General features: G+C 37.3%; 1 protein-coding gene across 7 annotated transcripts in view; it reads left to right on the top strand.

The window, feature by feature from the left end:
* cdh4 (cadherin 4, type 1, R-cadherin (retinal)) overlaps positions 1-26,673 on the top strand; it is a 253,284-nt gene that overhangs the window by 185,676 nt on the left and 40,935 nt on the right. For all 7 annotated transcript variants that reach the window (XM_058791222.1, XM_058791221.1, XM_058791219.1 and 4 more), the window contains 2 exons: positions 5,086-5,274; positions 24,832-24,987. In XM_058791222.1, coding sequence (XP_058647205.1) covers positions 5,086-5,274; positions 24,832-24,987 — 345 coding nt within the window. The remainder of the gene's footprint in view (positions 1-5,085; positions 5,275-24,831; positions 24,988-26,673) is intronic.

Genomic DNA, 26,673 nt, shown 5'->3' with positions numbered 1-26,673 from the left:
AAGTCGTACAAGCTTTAAGCAAAACATAACGCAATATGTTGTTTATGTTTGAAAAAAAAAAAAACATAATTCTGCATGAGTCAGATATTACACTAGCTGCACAGAGATATTTCATTGGCTTAAAGTGAATCAGAAACAAAAAAAAAGTTGTTTGTTCCGGAATCTGGCAACACTGGACACACTGTTTTTGATTTGCAAAAAAAAAATGAAAAGAGTCATTTGTTCAGTAATCAGTTTAAAACTACAATTGGAGTTCACACATCACGATTAATGTTTTTGATCAACTAAAAAGAACCGGTTCAATCGTTCAGGAATTGGAGTTCACCGATTGTGTTATATGTTTATGATTCAATTAAAAAACATCCCCTAAAACTAGTTTGTTTGTGAATGGAACCACACTGTTCATGCTGTATGTTTTTTCAATTCGTACTGGCTCAAAAGAATCATTTATTTGTTTGATTCAATATAATATAACCTCCCCGTAAGATTAAGAACCAGTTTGATCAGAAATCCGACTACTACTGGTCATGCCGTATGACTTTGATTCACTAAAAAGAACCGGTTCATAAGACTAATTTGTTCGGGAATCTTACTGCACTGATAGCACTGTATGTTTCTTTCATAGACTGTAAAAAAAAAAAAAAAAAAGATCCGTCCACTATAGAAATGTGAAGCCAAAACATCTCAGTATAGCCCATAATCTTACACTGATAGCGTTATTTGGAGCCCGAGTTCACGCAGTAGTGATCATAAGTCCTGCCCAAAACTCCCGCAAACTCATCCTGTTCGTTTAAATGGAGAGGGTGGGATTTATGACCTATACTGCTGCTAGCCACCAGATGGCGATCAAAATGTTTTGGCTTCACTTTTCAGGATGTGTGTGGCACGCTTGATTTCATCCTGTAGATTTAGTAGTGGTATGTTTGTTATAAATAAGACCCTATTGCCACCTAGCTGACACGATTAGTGAAACGTTTTTGCAGCACTTATTATAAACCCAGTAACTCTTTCTTCTAGCCTTTTTAATAATGGAACTTCAGTGAAAGTCCAGGTACATATCCGTTTTCTCTCGATGGCGAGATCTGGTGCGAAGACTGATTACGAAAGTAGCAAATGAGTGCTGCCTAATGGGGAATTTGCACATACTGGCATGTAATGGAAAAACTCCAGACAGGGTTGCAAGCAGTGCAATGCGGCCCTATAGAACAATAACCTCCAGATGTCTGCTGCAGAGCTGCAGGCTGACTGATGCCCAAACGGGTTTCTTCTCAGCAGGGAGGGATGGGGAGCCAGCTGGCAGGGCTGGTTCTTCTGGAGCTACGGGAGCTCAGGGCAATCCAGGCAGCCATTTCACACACGCTGACTCCCGAATGCGCCCACACACACACACACACACACACACATGCACATATGCATACATAGCATCACATTCCCTACATCTGCCGTGCGCCGTCCCACAACACAACATGCTTGTTCTAGTTTATTCTTTCCTCACTGTCTGTTGTAATGGGTGCAGTGCTTGTTGCCCTACCAGAGGAATAAACCTTTTCATTAGGCATGCTGTTGTAAGTCTGTGCCTTTCATTGGCACTGCCATGCTACGCTGCATCAGACCAGCCTGGTTCTTCCTGTGCTGTTGGCTACACATTCGGAGGAATGCTTCTGCAGCGCCAGTGAGAGCTGATTGATAAATCAAGGTCTTTATCACAGCTCCCAATGTCCTGTTTGTCAGCAGGCAAAAAAAAAAAATTATAGAGACGGAGCAAGAGACAGATCAAGAAGATGAATACCTCACACTTGAACAGATCTGTGAAGGGAGAGATTAGTCTTTTGTCTGTGTACAAACACATTTGGCTGGTCACACCATATCTGAATGTGTCCTCCCGAAGGTGAGGTTGCGCACGCTCTTAAATATAAAAGGGGTGCCATAGAAGAACCATTTTGGTTTCCCCAAAGAACCTTTCAGTGAACAGTTCTTTAAAAAAAACATTATTTTCTTAGTGTAAAGACCATTTTAATAGTCTAAAGAACCAATGGAAGGTTGCCATGGATGTTAAAGGTTTTTGTACCACGGGGCTGTTGAATGCTTGATTCTGATTGGTCATTGAACGTTCTGAAGTGTGAAAATATTCACAGCTATTTAAGTAGTTTCATATCTGTTGACCACATTACCCATGCTGACCAAGCAAACAAACATCACTAGCAGTAGGTTGAAAATGAAGATTTCCATGTTTTTTCACTAAATTAGGCTTGCTTTCTCCTGCTCTCCGCATGCACACACACTTGCACACAGACAGAAACATACACATACAGAAATTTGTCAGCGCTGCCCTGCCACTGACTTTATTTGCAATAAAATAGTTTGAACATGAAAAGCTATGTTGCATTTCTCAGTAGCGAATTTGTAACATCAATTTTTTGAAAACTTTTATACACAACATTTTATACATAAAACTTCTTTCTTGGCCCGGCCAGTTCTATCAAACCTTTACAATTAATTCAGAACGTGGCCGCAAGATTAATTTTTAATGAGCCAAAAATAATGCACGTCACACTCTATTCTAATTCTATTCTTAAAAACTAAAACTAGCTTCTCTATTATTTTTGTATTCTATCAATTGTTTTATTTTATTTATTATACAATTAACAAAAGCAAAAAAAGAAGGTCTCTAACACTAGCATGCTCTATTCTTTTTCCTAGTCTATCTGTTTTCTTTTTATTTATTATATAATTTAGAAAAAAAAACTTGCTACGTGCTTTAGGCTCAGTGAGACTTGTCATAGCACTTGCATAATGCTCTTTTGTTGATTTTGATTGCTTCCATTGTCCTCATTTGTAAGTCACATTGGATAAAAGTGTCTGCTAAATGGCTAAATGTAATGTAAATACATAAGAGTTTATAAAAGGCATTGTGCCCATATTACCACCTTGAGTGTGCATTATTTTTCAGTAATTCAGTGGCCCGTCATCAATTATTACTTACGTCATGGAACTGTCGATGCCAATAAAGAAGGTTTATTTTTAAGATGGCATCACCGCACGCCGAGTTGGCAGTTTAGACACAGGAGCTTCGAATGCCTTCTTATAATTTATCTTTTGTCTGGGAGGATTATTTAGCCCTCACTGCTCAACTTGATTTCACCTCAATCTCTTTTCCATTCTCCAGCCTCTTCTTTCTCTATTTCACCCTCTTATGCACAGTAATTCCACCTGCCGCCCCCCGAAAGGTCTCGTTGCAGCCGCTCTCTGTTGCAGCAACGGGTACCTGTGAGCTTCGTGGATGAGCAGAGCTGAGGCGGAAGTGATTTTATCAGCGCCTCACAGCTGCCCTCCTCGCTCGTTCACGGCTCCCTCGCTCCGCTACAATCCCTCCATTTCCTGAGCCCCTGCAGCCAGAGCCATCAAGCTGTGAAAAATTAAAACAAAAGAGGGAAAAAATACAATATGTTTGCTCAGATTTGCCTCACATCTGTTCGAGCTCTTCTGCCGACAAACTGTGTTTGTGAGACATTGATAGGCTGACCTGCCTACGCATGCTTGAGTTGGCAACCCCCGCCGGGGGACGCGAGACAGGCCGAGAGAGAGAGATAGAAGACTGGGATTTGGCGAAAGCGCCTCGGCTGGAAAATGCAGTGCCACAAACGTCGAGGTGTCAGGGGAAGAAACGGCAACACAGGATTACATGAAAAGCTGACAATTCAGAGATGAGCGCTAAAGACACTAAATGAGCCGCAGGACAGTCCCCTTCCCCACACATGCACACACCGTCAGCCCCTGTGACAAACGGCGCCTGTTTGATTGGTCGCTTCAGCCCTTTTCCTTGGCCTTTGGATGAATCAAGTGAGGGTCAGCGGCAGCTCTAGTTTTTCTTGTCTAAATTATTGATGTGGTATTTCATCAATCTTTTTCATTGGGCACCCATGAGGAAATGTCATGGTATGCGTCACTGTGGTATTGCCGTGTTATAAGGGCTGGTTTACAGAGGCCTTGACGTGATTTGTCATTTTGATTGGTCGTTTTAGCAGAAACCCCACAGCTATGTTTACGATCCTGACTCAGGGCTCAGGTGTACATCTACTGCTCCACAACTATTTTGTACCATTGCCTCACAAATAATGAATTATTAAAAGTATGCGCTCCTATTAAAGGTGTGTCTGTCTCTTCAAACTGGCTGTTGTGTGCATCTAATTGCTCTTTTATAACTCTGGAGACTTAACAGAGTTCTCACTGTATTCAACTCTGTTTCAAAGTTTCTTGTAGTCTTATTGTATTGTAGTCTTTAAATTCAGTATTTTTTAGTTTCATTCATTCATTTTAGTCAATTTGACTAAATTTTATTTTTAGTTGACCAGGTTTAATTTTGACCTAAATATTTAACTATTTCTGCTTAAATAAATTAACTAAATCAACTGTTAATTTATTCAAACCCGACCTACCTAAACCAGCGTTACAAATTTTTTTTTATTATATATATATATATATTTTTGTTAATTGAAATAAACAAAACAAAAATGTTAGATAAAAAAACTTTAAAAACCTAAACTGAAATTAAAAAAGAAGCTAAACAGAAATAAAAAAAAAGACAAAAGCACATAACATTAAATGTAACTTTTTTAATTTAATTTTAATTAAATTAAATTTTTAATTTAATTCAAATGAAAATTGAAATTGTAAAAATTGAAATACTATAATTGTATATAAACAATGCTAAACCCAAACATGTTTTATATCAAATTAATCAGATATATACATTTGGCTTAAATCAAAACACTATTCATTACCGTTTTTTTTTTTTTTTCAGTAATTTATTAGAGAGATTGAAGATTGTATTTCTAAATTAATAATTTTGATTAGCAAGATTTTGGGGGTTGTGGGGGGGAATTGAAATGTCTGACGTTTGTTTATAGATTTCAATATCTTGGCATATCTTGGTCTCTATTTAACATTTCTCCCAGTTTAATCTGCTGTTTGAAAATCTCATTTATGATTTTCCTTTTGAATCATCATGATCTTATTTATAGCATCAAATTGAATTCTTTGAATTGCTGTCTCATATGGAGTATGCGTTGTATATGTTTTCCACAGTTTACTTTGGATGGTATTTATGGCGGATCCTCCCACAGCCACTATCAAAATCCCAGGGTCATTACGTTTCCACGACAACACCAGCGAGGCTCGTCCAATGGGCTGCGGCGACAGAAGCGAGACTGGGTCATTCCACCAATCAACGTGCCTGAAAACTCCAGAGGACCCTTCCCTCAAGTTCTCGTCAGGGTCAGTAACGGTTACGGTTCACAGCTCACTGTTATAAAAAGCCTGAAAGATTTATTTTTATTCAAGGCGCAAGACATCTCCATCGCTTTTACTTAATGATCATATGGAATTTTTTGACACATGCTACTTGGTTGTTAGTAAAACAGATATAACATTCAGCCAGGAACGAAAAGACTCAAGATCTTGGCAAGCTTTGTCTCTCAGAACAGACAGTTCCACAACTGAAGTTTCACTGTGTCCCTTCGAGACATAAAAGAACAAGCCTCTCTCAAATCTCCACACAGAAGCTTTTACCCAGACCTCGCACTTCTGAAAGACAGAGATTTCCTCTGCCACGTCTCTTGAACCGCAGAGAAACCTAAGAGGTTAAAAAGCAGTATCACAGGTGAACATTTTCAAGAGCTTTCTTTCAGACAGCTCTTCTGCGTCTGCCGCTGAGAGCCCTTCTAAGGTAAGGAGAGGACTTGTGCTCCCTCTCTGAGTCAAGGGTTGATGAGGAGGGGGCTCAGAGGTAGAATGGCGCAGGGTATCAACATCTCTCATCCATCTAATGCTTCTACAAAGCCTCTCCTTAACTTTCTCAGGGATGAGATGAGAAATGAGGCTTTGCCTGATCTTTTCTATCACATCTACAGGGTTCACTGCTAGGTTAGATGTAAGGCATAACGTACAGTCAGGGTCCTGACCGACTAACCAAGAACATCATGTAAATTCAATTAATTTGAATAAATACTTAGAGAAATGAATACAGCTTTTTAGACAAATAAACCGAGATTAAAACTGGAAAAGAAAAAAAAAAAAGATTAAAAAGTCTTAAAGTTTGAAGGTTTATGGGCCATAGATGAAAAAAGAAAGTGATAATTGTGGAATATAGAGTTTACTGGTCATTACACTGCAATATTTGGCCATTTAATGCCATTATTGACCAATCAGAATCAAGTATTTTAGAGAGCAGTGTATACGAAGGGGAATTATGTGATTGAGGACCATAATGGAAGACTCTATACTTAGTTGGTATGGCAGAAGGTACTTCAAATGTTGAAGAGGATGTGTTCTCATAAAGAGTTTTTATAGAAACCTGCACTTAAAAAGTATCCGCCTCCACAGTACTTTGAGGTGTGTTATCCATGCTTGAGCTTCTCTGGGGTTCTACAAGCTTAAGTTTGTGTTATCTGTCGTTCAGACTCCAGCCTGGCCTTAGCATTCTGTGGACTGTCCTCATAAACTCCCTTATGGCCACTTGTACCTCAGATTACACCTGTGGATTACTGCAATCTCTTTCCACCGATGCACACGCAGACGCATGGACATCACTTTAAACCACCCATATGGAAAGATTAGAAAACCTGTGAAAAAGCATGGAATCCATTTGAGTAGAGTTTTGATAACCCTTCTCACCTCTAGCCTTAAATGTTTGGCTTTAGAGACCTGGGTCTGTGGGTGTGTGGCGCTGACATGTTATGCTTGTTGGCTATTTTCAGGCAATAAAAGATTACCTGCTGCAGCCAATACTAGGCAAAATCCACACTATGCCAAAGCAGATTATTCTGTATTGAAATAATTATAGAAAAAATATATATGGCTTCTTTTCAGTTCTCTGGATTTTACTTTACATAGAGAATTCGTAATTTTGAGGCTTGCATTTCATGTCAAAAAAACCCATCCTTTATGCATTTCTGAACAGTTTCTATAATATAGAAGACGTCTTGTAGTACCAAGGACATGATGTAACACACAGAACCTTGAATTACATCCATACATTTGCATGCTGTTTTAAAATTTTGAAATTCACATCTGAGCACATTTCGCTCAGCAAGAGCCTAGCCTGACCCATTTTTTAGCTCCCCAAAATTTGTGCTTATTTCTCACTGAATTAATCAATACACTTTTGAATATCATAGGTGTAATTATGTAACCAGAAAATTATGTTATTAAGATTAACAACACATTTTACTATTTAGTCAATTTTAATGATATTGACTCTGTAATAAGAATGGAAACAAAAGATCTGGGCGGTTTCATTGGCACTCACCCTGTCTAAAGTGACATGCTTGTGTGTCATGCTGCAAATTAAGGTTCAGCATTAAAGTTGATAGTGTGCATCTGCTGTTATATCCATCTTGGATCTGTATTTAGTCTAAATTAAATATATTTATGTAAGTAATTAGATAGATAGATAGATAGATAGATAGAGTATTGCAAAAAATATAGTCATTGATATTATTAATGCAATGTATATTAGTGTGTGTGTGTGTGTGTGTGTGTGTGTGCGTGTATATAATTTTCAGCATAATAAATGTAATTAAACACTAATACACTATATTAAATTGTCTAGTAGCTGTAATTATTTATGGTTCATTGAACAAGTATGAAAAATATTGTTTAAACCTTTTCCAATAAAGTTCTGTATATCTTATTTGGAAATTATAAAAATATATAAATAAATATATATATATATATATATATAGATATATATATTTGTTTTGTTTTTTTTTTGTTTTGTTTTGTTTTTGTAATATTATTGTTATTAGTATTAGACACTATAGAAAATGTAAATAAAATGTATTAGACAAATTGGACACTATAGAATAGATTCTTATTCTTGAGACAATATATTTATTATAATTTTTAAAAGAAAAAATGCTCTGTAAAATATATATTATATATATATATATATATATATATATATATATATATATATAACAGAATTCATATAATTCTTGCAAGAATTAAGAATCTCTGCTCTAGTGTCTAATTACCTCTATCAGACAGTTGTCACTTTCTCTGCCTATTGTCTAGAGACGCACAGCACTGAAGGACAATAGTGAGTTTCATTGACATGAATAAAAGCAAAGCAGCATTTATTCTTGTTTACATTTTCTACATCCCCAATTACCTACGAAATTCGAATTCCAATAAACAACACATCCCCCCAACACACGCACACAAAATGAAAGCTGTGAATTCTTAATTTACTGACTAGCTCGAATCAATTTCCATTCTCCCATATTGGTCCATTAGCTCCGAGGGGAGATAGGGAAGCTCTGTGCACCTGGCCAGCTCTAGTATTCACATTCTCGGTGTCCTATTATTTGGTGAGCAGAGCTGGGGCTTTGTCGTTGCATGGATGATTTACAAAATGAACTGCAAAGGGGTATGTGCGCTAATGCCGCTAATGGCTGCTTCCGCCTGACAATGGTGCTCGATGATACCTGGAACTGAGCTCCGAGAAAAGAAATAGACAGGGATGTTTTGCAACATAAAGCTTGGACATGTTTGCAACATCATGCTAACCTGCTTGTTTTTCAGCATAGTGCAATGAATAATGTCGTTGAGACTAAAGAACAGGTCATGTTTCGAAGAGCATTAAATAATAGATTATAAAAATCTTCCATCCGGAAATTTCTGTTTTCATTTATTCAACATTATGGAACCTTTCTTTTTACAGATCACTAAAGGAGAATGTTTGAAGATTTTTACCATGCAGTTATAATGAAAAGGAACTGAAGCTTTCAAGAATGCAAAAGCACCATAAATCATCCAAAAAGTCATCTGACTAAATCATGTAAAAGTTTCTGAAAGAAGTAACAGTGACTAAATTTGTGAATGAAACATTCTAATGAATCAACTGATTTGGAACTATTCATTTGAAAAGTTAAATGATCCAGTTCATCTCACTTGTTCAATGATTTGGTTGCAGTGGTTAACAGCTCACTTGAGGTGAAGATTGTCAGTGACTAACGATTCAAATCTTGGTTTTAAAAGCATCATAGGCTCTTGTCTCAACTGCATGCGTGTCCAGCACGTTTTTAATAATATTTCGAACGTGTCGTACAGGTTTGGAGCGGCGTGAGAGTGAATAACGGATGACAGAATTTTCATTTTGGAGGATAGTGTTCCTTTAAGGACAGGCTGGGAGAATAAAGTCTTGGCCAAAATGTTTATGCAATTTTGTCATATATGCAATCTAAACAGGTTTGCCGCAAATTCCTTGGGCATACCAGTGAAAGACAGAAGTTTAGTTATTCTGTTTTGACTGGAGTCGAGATATCTGAGGGCGATCACCCACACAAAGGAGACATCAAGCTCTAATCTAAGCTGCTTGCTATGTGATTACAAGTCTCTACCTCAAGCAAAAAATCCAGTGTGGTAGAAGCATAATTAGATCTCATGGAATGCTCCTTGACTAAAACTGGCAGTCATACATAGCCTATAGCATTACAGCTAGTGTAAGTGTCCTGGTGGGGCTCTTCTATTACCGCCTAACTTAATCAGAGCCAGTAAAAGCATGGGTCAGAGGGTAACATATTCACTTGAGTGGAGAGTTTGAATGATCGTTATTTCTCACGCTGGCCTTGAATAACTCTGCTGTTAAATAAGCAAGACGTATAGTAGGCTACTTGTAATGTGAAACTTAGCTCAAGTGTTAGAAAGTTCACTCGCTGAGTACCGAACTTCCTTGAATGTGGGCCCACACGATTTCGGCTTCAAGAACCTGCGCTAAATGGCTTGATGCAGTGGCCTGCTTGTATGTGTTAGCATTTGTGTGTGGGTGTGCGTAAAATTAACTTAGAGAGTAATATTGTAATGAGAATGTTGTGGACTGATCGTTTCTATTACGCTAAGAAGGTATTGTGTGGTAATTTAGCCTGTGAGAAAGTTGCACTGCTGAATGCTTGTCACTGACCTCCCTCATGTTTCTACCGCCCACGCAATCCTCATATTTGTATGCAATATGTTTCATGTTAGAGGTTTCTAACATGGCCTGTTCTTTACATGTGTGGACATTTGTGCCTTTGACAGAAACATATTTATCACTGGCACCTGTTTGTTTGATGGGCTTAAGTATACTATATCTGTTGTCGTATGTAGTATGTACTCTGTAGTATGTAGTAGTATGCCAATTGTCTGTATGTATGCATTCAGTATCTGAACGACCTCAGTTCATTTACCAGAATGATTAGTGTAACACAGATCAGACTAAAAGGAGTGCTTTATCCCATAATGAATTGCACTATACTTGCTAACTCTTTATTTAATCAGAATTCCAAATAATGCAAAATAATCATATTTATTTTCACTTATATGTACATTGCTTATTGTGTCTACTTAAAGCCGCAGTCCGTAACTTTTTTTATGTTCAAAATTTATATAATAAGCGAATACACCATCAATCCATTTTCCAAACCGTGTTTTTAGCTTGTCCTGAATCACTACGGTACACCTATAATAAGTTTTTATATTCTGATTATTTTAGACTGGTTCGGGTAGGTATCACTGCGGAATAGCTCGGTACCTGCATGATTCGTCATAGACTTAAACAGAGAGAAGTAGCTCCAGCTACAATGTTCTTTTATTAACCACTAGATCGCCAAAAGCTTCAACTTAATACACTTATGTTAAATAGTTTGCTACGACTTAATGTTTTTGAAAGATGTTCACCAAGGCTGCATTTATTTGATCAAAAACACAGTAAAATATTGTGAAATATAATTGTATTCATATTTGAAATAAATAGTATTATTTATATTATTTAATTATTACTTTATATTATATTTTTTATATATATTAAAATGTAACTTATTCATGGCAAAACTGAATTTTCAGCAGCCAGTCTTTAGTGTCACATGATCTTTAAAAAACATTCTAATATGCTGATTTGCTGCTTGCTAAGCATTTCTTATTATTATCAATTTTGAAAAAAAGTTGTGCTGCGTTTTTTTTTTTTCAGAAACGTTTGTGAATAGAACGTTTATTTTATTTGAAATAATATTTGAAAATCTCTTCTAACATTATAAATGTTTTTACTGTCACTTTTGATCAATTTAATGCATCTTTACTGGAATGAATGAATGCATGAACGAACGAACGAACGAACGAACGAACGTACAAATAAATAAACAATTAATTGTACTGAATTTCGAATGGTAGTGTACACACTTCATAGTAGCTGGTAAGTCAGTCCCAACAAAAGTCCTTATTTGAGGGTTTGTTGTGAAAACACTTTTTTATTTTGTGGCTCAAAAAGCTATAAATTTCACCCAAGAGATACTAGAAGCCATTTGGAGGCTTATAACGCTAAACTAACACCCCATTAACCAGTGACATCATTATGATAGCCATGATTCGCTCCATCCCCCTTATTAAGTCCCTCTCTCATCTGCATCTCTGGCTCCTTCTTTATTCTCTATCCCTCCCTGCCTCGCCAGCGCGCTTGACATTTCTTCCCGCATCCATTCTTCATGCTATGTGTGCGTGTGTGTTTATAAGAGCATGGAGTGGAGAGAAAGAGACAGAGTGAAAAGATGGGCGAGGTGGATGGCTGCAGCTAGCACGGTAGAAAAAGTGCAGAAGCAGCACAACAGCATCGCCGCTTCTCCTGCAGTCGTGTAGAGGTTGTCTCTCTAATTACCCGGCCCCCCTTTTCACGCCGCTGCCCCACCTCTTAGCTTGTACCCAGGGATTTGTCCATTGTGCTTTTCAATAGACACAGCGTGATTGGACTGAAAGCAGTCATTAGCCTGTGCCACTGTCTCTGGGGTCCTTGCGCTTTTATAGAGGGAGAGAAAAAGAGAGTCTCATGCCTGGAGAATACAGTTGGACTCTACTAGGGAATACATAAAGGCTCTATTTGTACTGTTCGCCCATTGTGCTGACTTTGGGAAATTAATGTCATTGTTGATATGTGGAAAAACTCCCATAATTCCATGAGTATCCAGCTATTCAGCGGCCAGCTATTTTAATTGCAAAGCTAATGCAGTAATTGCATTTGTGATTCAATTCTTAGTACCCATTAATATTAATTTTCTTCCTAATTATCTCATTTCTACACCATTCCGTTCCCCTCCTCACGGACGTGAAAAGGACTTAGCAGAGCGTGTGTGAATACGGTTCATGCTGTTTCAGTTTGTAAAGTTCTATTCAAATGCTCTGACGCAGGGCTTGATGCTCTTGTCTTATTGCTTTCTCAGCAATAATAAGCCTTTAAGGCACACGACACGCTGTGGACACTTAACCCCTTAACTGTCACTCACGGTTTTGAACACAGACATGATAGTGCACTATCCAAACTTATTTTTTTATAATTCATGAATGAAAACATTTTCCAACGTGATTTTGATGTACCATTTCCATGGTAATGCAATGTCTGATTTTAAAATGGGTTTCAAAGGATGAATTTTGAGATTTTAAGTTTTCAACTGATATATAATTTCTTATGATTTCTAAAGCGTGATAGAGAAAAAGGCAAAAAAGAAGACTTTCTGTGACAAAGGTCAGAACTCCTGTTATGATGTAGATTTTTCAGGTGCACTCTTGTCATAAATTAATCTATTACTTTTCCTACATAATTTTTTACAAAAAGTGGTAAAATACCTATTTAGGAGTCTTAGACCTTTCCAACGATATATAGTTTGTCATGATTAGATTAGGATTTAATTGTAAAATAGTGAAGTAACGTGTCGTCCCACAGGGTGGACGGTGACAGTTAAGGGGTTAAGTCACATTTAAAAATGTATTCATTCCATTGCGTTAGATACAAAATGTCAAACCAATTGGCAAATGATGCTAGATTTGTTTTGTTTTTTCGGGTTACTTTGATCCAACTGGTTCAAGCTCGTTTTTGTTTATTTTATATAGAGAGAGAGAGAGTAAATCACATTTATGCATAATAATATTTTTTGTATATATATATATATATATATATATATATATATACAGTGGAGTACGGAAAGTATTCAGACCCCTTAAATTTTTCACTCTTTGTTATATTGCAGCCATTTGCTAAAATCATTTAAGTTCATTTTTTCCTCATTAATGTACACACAGCACCCCATATTGACAGAAAAACACACAATTGTTGACATTTTTGCAGATTTATTAAAAAGAAAACTGAAATATCACATGGTCCTAAGTATTCAGACCCTTTGCTCAGTATTTAGTAGAAGCACCCTTTTGATCTAATACAGCCATGAGTCTTTTGGGAAAGATGCAACAAGTTTTTCACACCTGGATTTGGGGATCCTCTGCCATTCCTCCTTGCAGATCCTCTCCAGTTCTGTCAGGTTGGATGGTAAACGTTGGTGGACAGCCATTTTAGGTCTCTCCAGAGATGCTCAATTGGGTTTAAGTCAAGGCTCTGGCTGGGCCATTCAAGAACAGTCACTGAGTTGTTGTGAAGCCACTGCTTCGTTATTTTAGCTGTGTGCTTAGGGTCATTGTCTTGTTGGAAGGTAAACCTTGCCCAGTCTGAGGTCCTGAGCACTCTGGAGAAGGTTTTCGTCCAGGATATCCCTGTACTTGGCGCATTCATCTTTCCCTCGATTGCAACCAGTCGTCCTGTCCCTGCAGCTGAAAAACACCCCACAGCATGATGCTGCCACCACCATGCTTCACTGTTGGGACTGTATTGGACAGGTGATGAGCAGTGCCTGGTTTTCTCCACACATACCGCTTAGAATTAAGGCCAAAAGTTCTATCTTGGTCTCATCAGACCAGAGAATCTTATTCAGGTGTTTTTAGCAAACTCCATGCGGGCTTTCATGTGTCTTGCACTGAGAGAGGCTTCCGTCGGGCCACTCTGCCATAAAGCCCCGACTGGTGGAGGGCTGCAGTGATGGTTGACTTTCTACAACTTTCTCCCATCTCCTGACTGCATCTCTGGAGCTCAGCCACAGTGATCTTTGGGTTCTTCTTTACCTCTCTCACCAAGGCTCTTCTCCCCGATAGCTCAGTTTGGCGGACGGCCAGCTCTAGGAAGGGTTCTGGTCGTCCCAAACGTCTTCCATTTAAGGATTATGGAGGCCACTGTGCTCTTAGGAACCTTAAGTGCAGCAGAAATTTTTTTGTAACCTTGGCCAGATCTGTGCCTTGCCACAATTCTGTCTCTGAGCTCTTCAGGCAGTTCCTTTGACCTCATGATTCTCATTTGCTCTGACATGCACTGTGAGCTGTAAGGTCTTATATAGACAGGTGTGTGTGGCTTTCCTAATCAAGTCCAATCAGTATAATCAAACACAGCTGGACTCAAATGAAGGTGCAGAACCATCTCAAGGATGATCAGAAGAAATGGACAGCACCTGAGTTAAATATATGAGTGTCACAGCAAAGGGTCTGAATACTTAGGACCATGTGATATTTCAGTTTTTCTTTTTTAATAAATCTGCAAAAATGTCAACAATTCTGTGTTTTTCTTTTCTAGCAAATGGCTGCAATATAACAAAGAGTGAAAAATTTAAGGGGGTCTGAATACTTTCCGTACCCACTGTATATGTGTGTATGTGCGCTAAATAAAAAATTCTCATAAATAATTTGAAACCTGACAAGCCTATTTTTGTAAGGAGTGCTTGACAGTCACTCAGTTTGACACTTTGTTAATTTGCACAAAGACAAAATTCACACATTTGTAAGTGCGTCTTAAGTGTCAAAATACTTATTGGGCTGCTTTATGTTTGGAATGCATGTGTGTGATATAATTTGACAAAATAGCTCTAACGTGTTTAGATTAAATGCTTCTTTTTTTTTTTTGCTATCTTTGAAATCGGAGAACATATAACCTCGCAAAAGCAACAGGCTTCCACTCTCTTTTTTTTCCCAGTCTTCTGACGTTATTATTTTTTTATTTGTCTACATCATGCGGTTATTGGCGCACTCCACTCTTCATCTCCTGTTCGTCTTCCTCTGAGAATGCAGTGGTGAATTCATGCAATTTGATTTGGGCTGTATCTGTGCAGATGGCTGTCTCTCTTCATCCTTCTCCATTCCTCTCGTCTTTTCACTCAGATGGTTATTTTCTCTTCTGCACTGTCGCTCCCCTCTCCCTTTCTTTCTCTCTCTATGTCTCAAAATAAAAACAACTTTCAGGGGAGACAGAGAAATCGATCACGTTGACAAAAGATCCGCATGACTGCAGCCCTGGCGATGTGGCTCATCTTTCAGTCTTTCTCTTTATTCTCCTCGTGATAAACTCCTGATATCGGTCGGCTCTATGATTACTTCCTGTATTCAGTCCGAGCAGCTTCCCTAGTGAGTGTAATCAGCATAGCTTTTCCATTTCTGTCCTCACAAATGCTGTACGTACCATCATTTTACACTTAATCGTGTCAGGGATTATTTTTTTCCCATACCTGCAGCACATGGAATGTGGACACTTCTCTTCGAATTACACTCTGTATTATCTCGAAGTCACAAGAGGTTACGGTTACAAAACTAGCTTTTATGGGTACACACAGCACTGCTGGAATTAAAGCCAGGCCATTAATCTCACTACAGGACCTGAGAAATTACAGTAAAATGAGGCAGAGCTTTCAAGAGTCAAGTAAGACGTGTTCCAGTATGTTGGAATAGAGCTGGTTTAAATTTCGAATATCACTCTAGCTGAATCACCCCCTCATGTTCCATTGCTGCCTCATTTATATAGATGGAACTCCTCTTCATGCTAGCCATACCCAGTCAGAGAAAGGAAGAAGCAGGGAGAAAAAAGAAAAAGTAGGGGAGAACAAAATCCATATTTCAAAATCCAGCCACTGCTCCATATTCCTTTCCAATTCAGGCTAGGATCCATATTAAAGCAGCCTGTGTGGAACACACAGTTTCGTCTGTTTCTAATGGGATTTAAGAGTAAGAGTATTTGACTGACTCCAGCTTTCACTTGAGAAATATTAAACCTGAGCATCTGGAACTCAATCTCAAAGACATCATTCATGACTTCTTTTTTCATACATATTCCATTTTGTCTTCATATAACTCGTAAGCAGGCTGAATCCGTGTGCACAGAACTCAGAAGATTGTCATATAATTGCAATGACTGCCATTCACAAACCTCTGTGCATTGCATGTTTGTTTATTCATTCGATTGGCTAATTCAATTATGCTTACAGCTATAATAATGTACACTGTACAACAGGGACAGTACACTAAAAAGTACATTTTTGTAACTTTTCAACACTTGTAGGGTGCATTATTAGGGTTAGTATTAGGATACTATTATTAGGATACATGTACCTGTAACAACCTGTCCTCCAACCAATACGCCCGTATAGGTCATTTGTCCAAATCCCCGAAATACGACCCATCAGAGCATATGCTACAATTGCGCCCCTATCGGCAACAGGACATTTTCATATTAATGTTTTGTACTCTTTTATCTGCGTCATAGTTCGGGTTTCGTGTAGCTCGGTTGGTAGAGCATTGCGTTATATGACGATATGTAATTACGTGATCATGCGATCATGGGTTCGATCCCAGAGAACGCACACGCTCATAAAATGTGCACTAAAAATCATGATTTTGCATGATTCCTGTAAGGGGTAGGTTTAGGGGTAGGGTTAGGTGTGGTCATTCATACGAATTAGCCACCTAGTAAAATATGTACGAATACTGTGAGATCGGTGTAAAAAGTCCACATATTGCATTTAAATAAACACGCATTTTGATTGGTAATGACAGTCATACGTCACGACGAGACTGTCATTATTTTTACACGCGCTAGAGGGCGCTTAACTTTAAAACGTAAATATAGGTCGTAATAAGGGCTTGCACAAACGACCTATAGGGTCGTTTTTTGTTGGAGGACAGGCTCACCTGTAAGTAGTACTGATAATCAAGTACATATACTGTACATATTAATACTGTACAAATTAGTACTTAAAGGTTACACATTATTACTAGTTAGTATTTAAGATACAAATACACAGGTACATATAGTTGTACCTTAAGGAGCCATATTAGTACCTAAAGTATACATTTTATTCAGAATTATACAAAAATTTGTAATGTAACTGAGCACATACTGTATTAGCACAAATTAACTTACTAACTGTAGTCTACATAGTAATACCAAACTGCACATTTTAGTACTAATTAGTACATTTTAGTACTAATTACTAATATGCTAATGCCTACACATATTGGTGCCTTAACATGAAACATACAAGGTACATATTAGTTCTTAATGCATAAATGTTAGTACCTAGAGGGGCATTTTGTACTAATTAGTACTGAAGGTACAAATATACAATATATACATATACATAATTTTACCTTAGGGTACATATTAGTGCCTTAAGTGTACATTTTAGTGGTAATTGGTATTTAGGGTACTAATATGTACTGATATAATGTTAGTACTTTACTAATATACTAAGGTTGACATAAATGACTTTATTCAAATTCGTCTCCTCTGCATCACCCTATTTTACCGATCTCCTTGCTACATTTCTGGACCTTGATCATGTAAGGACCCTTGCTGTTTATGGAGGGTCTAAGAGCTCTCAGATTCCATCAAAAATATCTTAATTTGTGTTCCGAAGATGAACGGGTTTGGATGAAGGTCTTACGGGTTTGGAACAACATGAGGGTGAGTAATTAATGACAGAATTTTCATTTTGGGTGAACTATCCATTTAATGGAACATATTAGTAACTAAATTGTACATTTTATTCCTTAAGGTAATATGCCCCCTTTAGGAGGAGATACAATATAAAAGTGCAAAAAAACATAAAGAAAATGTAAAATATATTTCCTCTTAGCTTACCAATAAATATAAGAGTTAAAAATAAAAGGTACATATAAATATTAATATCTAAGTGATTATTTCCAGATGTCCTTTAGTTCCTAATGTTACCTGATCACAGGAAACAACTGTCTTATTTCTCTCTAGTACACTTTCAGCTTGATCAGCTCATCTCCGCATTTGAATTTGTCCGTCATTGAGAGAGAACCTCCATCAATCCTGACAGGGCTTTGAGGAGATACAACATCCAGGATCAAAACGAGACAGAACGCCTTGAGAACAGTGAGGCAGTTTGTTGGGTTATCACCTTGATGTTAAACATAAGAAACTATGTTATGATTCCGAGAGTTATAAAACTGACAGAAGTAGACTGCTGTCAAATTTACGGAGGGAGGAAGCATTTGATAGACACTTTTGAAAGCGATCTACTGTAGGGTCATTTGTTTCAATCTGGCAGGTTTTGGTCACATTCCTATGATGTAGAGAGGTTTATTGTTTATTGCTTTGAACCTTGGCCTTAAAGGATATGACTAATCTTCTAAATGCGCACGACTATTTCCTAAAGCGTCTTGAATGGTCTGCCAAAGCAATATGTTTCAACTGTTACACTAAAAAGATTTCAGCCGCTCTTTCTTTTCTCAATAAATCCTCTACTTTGGCTTCTCACGTTTTCTTTTTTGGTGCATCGCTCATCCTTTAGCATGCTGGCAGGAAGATGATTCATCCTGGTGAATTGTATCCGTCTGTCTTTGGACGGAAGACAAAGAAACTAAACAGCAGCCCTGGTCTCCATATAGTCGGACAAGAGCTTGTATGCTGAATTATTGAGTGTGATAGGTCTAGCACAATATGTAATCAGAAACCCTTCATAAAGACACATGCGCGCCCACAAACGCATCCACACATGGTTGAATAGCAGACCGCTTTGTAGTTAACCACTTTGTAAAGAACTTTGCAAGTTGCAATCTCTCAGCAGAGGTTACACAAGTACCACCCAAACATCAGGTGCGTAGCAGACAATAGCAGCACTAAAGGACACAAAAAGACAAATACGACCGGCTTGACTGCAGTGAGAATACCTGACCACAGTGCTTTAGTTATCGAAGCAGCCTGTAGGAAGCTCGAGGTGGCCTGTAGGTTGAAGAACAGTGCCTGACTGTACACTCATCAGACTGCACCCATTGACCAGCTCATCAACCACCTCACACAGCTCTTGACTCTCATAGCCTGCTTGAATGCCTCGGGTTCTCATAGGAAGAGCAGACAGTGCCAATAAGAAGTCGTAAAATGAGAGTGCAATACTATAAAATCAAGAAAAAAAGCCATTACTGATGGGCAGGAAATAAGAGAGGGCCATCAAGACACTTTAGTTGAGTCCAGAGAGGCCTATAGAAAAGAAACTTACTTTTTGGGCTTCAGTCACGCATTTCAATGAGCTCCAAGAGTTTTTTTCTTTTTTTATCTGATTTGATTTGTTGTGTTTTATTTTCTCTCTCTCAATTTGAGTTTTCATACTTTGCCGGTCGCACATGTGAATAACTTCAAATAACTTGAAATTAATAGTACATTTGTTATTCTAACGTTGTCTGTTTCATTATGCCGAATCCCAAAATGAAAAACGGCAATGCAGAGAAAAGCTAATGAAGGATTCAGTCTCTGATGTAAAAGAGCATTACGCTGTATTTTGAACATTCTCTGCATCTTAAGTGGTTCATGTAGCTCAACTGATATGCCGCTAGCAACCCTGCAGTAACGGTTCGATTCTCAGGGAGCATAAACTGATTCAAATATACCTTAAATGCACTGTCTCAGTTTGAGTCTGCCATAGTTAACATTGTGCAAATCAGTTTTTGCACTAAGCTCGTTTAAAGTTGTTAGACTAAAGCATGCTAATCTTTTGAAAAAGTTGTTACGCTAAAGGCTACTAACAAAAAGTAACTACAGCTTCATTTAAATATTTGACTATTCAACATTATAATTTAAGCAGAGGCATATTTTCGGGCACATTGAGGGTTTGAATTAATTATAGGGTTCCTACAACTTTTGACCATGACTTTTCTACTGGATGAGGGTTTTTACAAATCATTTTTATAGCAGTTGCACGTTCAAAGACCAATTTCTGCTCTAGTCTAGACTGTATGAAATATTTTAGAGCATACTGTAACTAGTAAAAAAAGTTTCCTTGACTTTTCAATGACTCGGATTTTAATTTCAATAACTTTTTACTGCTCTATGTGATTTTTTCCAGGGTGGCATTTTTTGTGCTCTGTGAATGACGCTAGGAACAACTAGGAAAAATTGTCTTTTATTTTTATTTAAATTTTTTTTTAAGGTCTAGTTCTCGCTAATATTAACTATAACTTTTGCCTCAATAAACTCCTAATTACTGCTGATTAATAGTTGCTAAGTTTAGGTATTGGGTAGGATTAAGGATGTGTAATATGGTCATGCAGAATATGTGCTTTATAGGTACTCACAAACAGCCAATAAGCTAGTAATATGCATGCTAGTAAGCAAGTAGTCAATAGTGAGAATTGGTCCCTATACTAAAGTGTTACACAATTCACATAGTTTACATAACAGATTTTTTTTTTTTTTTTATATCTTGTTGTTCCTGTGTGACAATATAACAGTTTGGTGCAAAGAGTATTGTGTTTCTGGAAAAGCAGCACTATTTTAAAAACCACTGTCAAACTACTGCAAAAAAAAAGAGAGAGAGAGAAAATGTAGTTAATAGTGTCACTACTTGTAAAGAATTACTCCGTGGCACTCGTGCTAATCCCTCGCCTGACTCCATTTGCTCTTTTGAAAGGGGCTCTGATACAACCTCTCCCAGGACGGTAAAGTTCGCCAGAAACCGGCAGAAGTCACTCTGAACCTGCCCTAGAAACATTGCATTTATCTCCAACATGCTATCTGCAGAAAGAGCACGTTCCTCACGTGCTAGCCATCTTCCCCCTATTCACCCCGCACTTGCTGTAATTCTACAACTAACGAGTGGGAGGAAGATTTCAGAAATTGCTTTTTGTCATTAGGACTGAATTCAGATGACTCAATCAAGCCCAGGGGACTTAACGAGGGCACGATCATCATTTATTCAATTTAGTATTATAAAGAACATTCATTAAACAGGGAGTTTGGGGGGCCAGGGTTTCGAATGTGACAAATCCTTCCAGGCTGCCCACAGGAGGAATTTTAAAGAGACTTTTAAATGTACAAGGGACCTTACCTCCTTCCCTCTGGGATATTTAAGGGGATGTGCCATCGGGTTGGCTCGAGCAGCGAATGTCGATTCATCTGAATCAGGAAAGGTGGATATTCTAGGTGTGTGTTCATGGTGCACCACAGCTGCTGAATTATTGAGCAGAAAAACTCTCTTTGATCCATGCTATGTAGCCCACATACCAATCTCTTACCTGTCAGCCTCCCAGAACGCCATTCATTTTTCAAATGTTTGCAAGGAGGATGCTGCGGTATGTTATTTTTCCTACCGCAAGAAATTTCCAATTCCTTTCGGGCTCTAAATTGATATGTAGCCGCCATGTTCTTAGCCGAATACAAAGAACTATTTCTGGGATTTCTGATTTGATTGCCAGTTCATGCAGGAAAGTAGTAAGATAAAAAAAAAAAAAAATCCTGAACTTTGATTCCTGACTTTTTGTCTATTCGAAAAACCTTGATATTGAATGCAGGCTCGAGCTGTACTGAAAGCTACCAGGAATATGTTTTATTACCAAATCAATATACCGAGTCTCAGTGTCCTGAGCGGTGTATCTCTTAGATGTTTTAGCAGCCATTTAAATAGATAGAGAACTTTACCAAAGCATAGAGAGTGGGAGAGCGAGGTTCAGATATTGCACCGAAAGGTCATGTGTGGGAGTTCAGTGTCTGAGTAAAATGAAGAGAAAGCCATCACGCTCAGTCTGCAGAATACGTTATGCAAAAAAGGACTGTAGCACGCTCACCAGTCATTTCACTTTCACGCATGGTTTCCAGACCCACGGCTCACGAAATGGGTAGGCGGGGTGTGGGGTTTATATCCCGTGACTCAAACGCGTCAGGGTTTACATTTGATTGCTTCAGCACAAAATCCCCTCACATCAAATGTCTTGCGCTTCGCAAAGCCCAGTGACACACAGAAACATGGTCATAATTTTAAGTCTGGTGATATTTCATGAAGTGTTGCTTCACTTGAAAGTGGAGATAGTTACGTGGGTGCATAAACACATCTCCTGAAAGATATCTCCACTCTGCTCTCATTTTTTTTTTCAGTCGTATTCCTGTTTACCGAGAAGCCAGTGCACTAAAAGTTGTAAGGGTGGGTATTAAATAGTGAAGCCGGAGGTGTAAACAAAAAAAAAGCACTTTGCAATGCAGAAATGCATTTCTATATTTATGTAAGCATTACGTTTTTCTTCTTGGACTGTCGGTTAATGCACATATATATTGCGGTTTTAGTAAGTGCATTTAGTTCACAAAATTATATTGATTTTTTTATATTCTTGCTATTATATAATAATTATTATAAAATATTTATAGCTCCAATGCTCTTCCCTTACACATTTTTACAGATGGTTTTGATGAGTTTAATGATTTTTGTGAGTTTTATGATAAGCTTATCACTTTTTAGAAAACTAAATGACCAGTACAACTGAATTTCTGGTCTAATCTCTAGTTTTTATGTAAGTGTGTCTGATCCACTTATAATGAGAAGTTGAGGCATTAAAGAGGCCATAAACTCTGTTTTGGTGTTATTATAGGACACGCTTTTCATTACATAAACAGGCTAAACATGCTTCAAAAAAATCTGTTATTATGGCACTTTTGATGAGAAGAACCATTGTGAGAAACATCCTCTGTCAAACCAAAGCATCAAGCAGATTGATATCCAGATGTTTAATGTCCCACGGTTCTGCAACATGTTTCTTGCTTCAATGCAAGACAGAGGGAAAACAGAAGAGGGAAACGTCTATCGCATTGAGCCATGCCATGGTTAATGATGCCAGATAGAAAAACGGGAGACAGAAAAGAGATAGATGGGGGAAGAACGAGAGAGAATTGTGTATGCATCTGTTCTTTACATCAAACAGAGTTTGGAAGAAAAATACGAGGACGAGGATTTCATACACGGCAGTGATCCAGCTTCAATTAAAAGTAGGCCAGAAATGTCACTTTTATACTCATTAAGTCAGTCAGTCGTTCAATGAAAGTATATACAGTGTGCTTTTTTTTTTCTGAAGTGTGTAATTTCTTTGACAAAGCAGTGTAATTGGAATTGCCAAAAAGAATGCCTGTTTTTCGATTTCTCCCATTTGTAATGGCCCTATACCCGCATTTCACTGGATGCGGTTTTATAAGCACCAGTGTTTTCAGAGAAATCAGTCTAGTAGTGATTTTTTTTAGAAGCATCCTCATGTCCGCTCTTTGTGTATAGCTCTCTCTGCCCATAAATGTTGAGAATGAAAGTACTTCAACAGAAAAATACATGCATCAACTTTAATAAACAAGTCTATGTTGCTCAATCATTCTGTTTTCTTTATTCTCAGGCATTTTGAGACAAGGTTGTATGGCAGGCAGTTGTCACGCAGCTGAGAGAAAGTGTCTACTAAAGCATTATCATTGTGATCGATGGCCCAGTTCACTTGGCATCCAACTATCAAGTATCAAACCCTGATGCTGAATACTATTTACTGTTTGGGAAACAACACTGGCTTGACTTTGATTAATAAGCAAGCATTTGACATGTCACTGCCACATTATCCATTGTACGGTTTTAATTTCCTGATTCTACCGAAGCCTAAAGATTGAATCGGTTGTGCAGTGCAAGTTTGTTGAATTGAGAAAAAACACAGAAAATACAAGCAGTGTCTCTATTTATGCAAACTTTTAGAAATGTAAACTAAGCACCAGTGGGCTTGACAGAATATTTTCAGAAATCATATAGACAGTGATTGTATGCGTATGGAAATTACCAGACATTTCTCAAGGCATTTGGTCTGTTCTAGTCTGTACAACTGACCAAATGATCATACTCAACGGTGTTTTTTGTTGAAAATTAATCTGTCATTTAATAATGTGCCTAATACACTAAACATTACTACTGTATGTTGTTTACGCATTTACAGAATTAACTATTATTCGCTATTCAGCCCATTTCATTTCATTTTAATTTGAAAGTTGTTTACTGTGATATTAATATACTTTAATGCTTTGATCTAATAAATTAATCAAATAAATAAATAAATTTGGTAGCCAGTGTAAAATCTTGGTAACACTTTTTAATCATCATTTAAAAAATCATTAAAACATTATATAATGCTTAACAGATCATTAGTTAATATATACTCACGTGGCTAGAAACATGAGATAATGTGCTTAATGTTTGCTAATGTACTTATTAATCATTATCTAATGATTAACAGATAATTATTTCATATAAATTCACATGATCATGCACTTTTAAAAAATTTGATTTGAACAAATGATTCTAACAAATATTGCAAGCTTATTTGTTAATGTACTTTTGAATACTAACAAATGTCATTAAACTAATACTCATTTTTACATTTACAAATGTTGTGGGGAAAAATTAGCTTAATTGGTCATTTTAAGCACTTCACAGACTATTCATGTTAACATGTTATTCATTAACCCAGTCACAGTCTGTATAAGATCTTGTATTTGTTCTTCGTTTGTTGTGTAGACTTTTACTATTTACACATCTTAACAAATAATTTTTGTTTACTAATCATTAGTACTTTTATTAGCAGTCATCTCAATGGCAATAAGTGTCCCAAATGACCTGATATTTCTTGAATCATACATCAACAAGAGAAAACAAATCAGTTTGTTAATTTATCAAAACATTGTAATATAAACAGATTGAACTGTGTTCCCTTATAGTAATTAAACTGACCCCTGTACACTGTTGACCCCTTACCCAACCCTTAAACCTACCCATACCACCAAACCTGTCCCTAACCTGTCCCTAACCTATATAACCTTACCCATCAAGGTCTCTTACTCATTGTGTCATTTTATTGCAGATTCGATCGGACCAGGACAAAGAGATTGAGATTCGGTACAGTATAACAGGAGCCGGAGCAGACCAGCCTCCCAATGACGTCTACATCATTGATCCTGTGACAGGGAAAATGTCTGTCACTAAACCTTTGGACAGAGAGGAGAGAGCCTCCTACCATGTAAGTGCGCCTCTTTCCAGAGTTGGCTCAAGAAGATCATTTTTGCCCTATTCAGATCCTATTTAAAGCAGGAACTGGCCTCAACCCATTTAAGAAACATGCTCCAGTTTGCAAGAGTTTATGGCCTTTTGCCAGTTGGAATAAAACTAGTACTGAACTGTTGTTTTTTTTTGTTTTTTTGTTTTTTTGTTTTTTTTACTATATGTAGTGATCCCAAAAAGTGCTTGGACACTTGAGCCACTTTTAAAAATGTATGAACGCCTTTGCATTATAGAACAAAATTAAGACAAGAATTTTTTTAGATTTAGTTGAACATGTTCTTGTCATATCTGTGAACATGTACAATGCGTGTGTGTGTGTGTGTGTGTGTGTGTGTGTGTGTGTGTGTGTGTGTGCGTGTTATGTCATGCTTACAGGTGGCTGAATTTCATTGAATCACAAAATATTAAAACCTATGTAAAAAAAAAGAAAAAAAAACTAAAACCAAATTTTCTGACAACAGATGGTCTCAAGGTCATTTTTCGTAAATTGTATGAATTCAGTTCCTTTAAAGTTCACAGTTGTCCAAACAAAATTGGTGTTTGGTGCAACCAGAAAGTGTTCAAATACCTTTTGCCTTCATTGTGAACTATATATTTCTTAATATTTGGAAACCTAACAAATGTCAATTTGTGAAATGTTTTGATTTAAAAGTGTGTTTCAAGGGGTGAGAACCAGAAAGGCGTAAGTGACATTTCACCAACTTTTCAGGAGAGCCAAAATAAACATTTTACCATAGTTTGAACTGACTTTGTGTACTGTACACTCATGGATGACAGTACTTTTGCTAGTAGAAAGAGCTTTCATTTGATATATATATATATATATATATATATATATATATATATATCTCCATTTCACCAAGAATGTCACTTACGCCCTTCTGGTTCTCACCCTCAGGTTTGTGCTATGTAGATGATTAAAATAAATATATTTCGTTTTATTTATTTATTTATTTATTTATTACAGGGACAATGCATATTAATAAACATTTCTGTCAATCTGCCAGAGTTAGCCAGAAGGCTATTTTTCACCTGCAGTCCCTATTGACACTTCATGTAATGCAAATACATTTTAGCTCAAGTGTCTTAAATGTATATAATTCATAAACTCCAATTTGAATGAATATCTCTTTATCTGGCCGTTCAGGGTAAAGTTTAACCAGGACTCAAAGGCATATAAACTCCGAGATCTGACTTGATTGCGAACCTGATTGGTTCCAGAAAGTTCTATGCATCAAAACAAGTGCAGTTGCCTTGTCAGCCTTTTTAGATATCGAAGACAAAGCTACAGACTTAGTAAAGCTGCTGCTTGTTAAGCAAAGTTTGCAGAAATCTTAAGATTCATACTTCATTGTGCAATTAAGTCTATTCAAACTGCATTCAATGCATTAAAAACAAAATGTTTCGGACCTGTCGGCGGGCATCACTTGTTAAGTGTGCTTTTTTTATTTTGTTTTTGTTTCCGCTATTCTGTTTATGTGGCACTTTTCCTTATGAATAATGTGAAGAAGAAAAGTTAGAGACAAAGAAAAGAATTGCTTTGACACGTCAGGGTTTTTTTCAGTTAGTCAAACTGTCAATTAGATGAAGGTTCAGTAGCAACGTGCAGATGAGAGAGAGGGAGAGGGAGAGAAAGGGAATGAAA

Source organism: Onychostoma macrolepis, chromosome 11 (genome assembly GCF_012432095.1).
Source record: "Onychostoma macrolepis isolate SWU-2019 chromosome 11, ASM1243209v1, whole genome shotgun sequence".
Taxonomy (NCBI): Eukaryota; Metazoa; Chordata; class Actinopteri; order Cypriniformes; family Cyprinidae; genus Onychostoma; species Onychostoma macrolepis.
The sequence above is the reverse complement of the archived record's forward strand: the minus strand, read 5'-3'. Positions and strand labels throughout refer to the sequence as shown.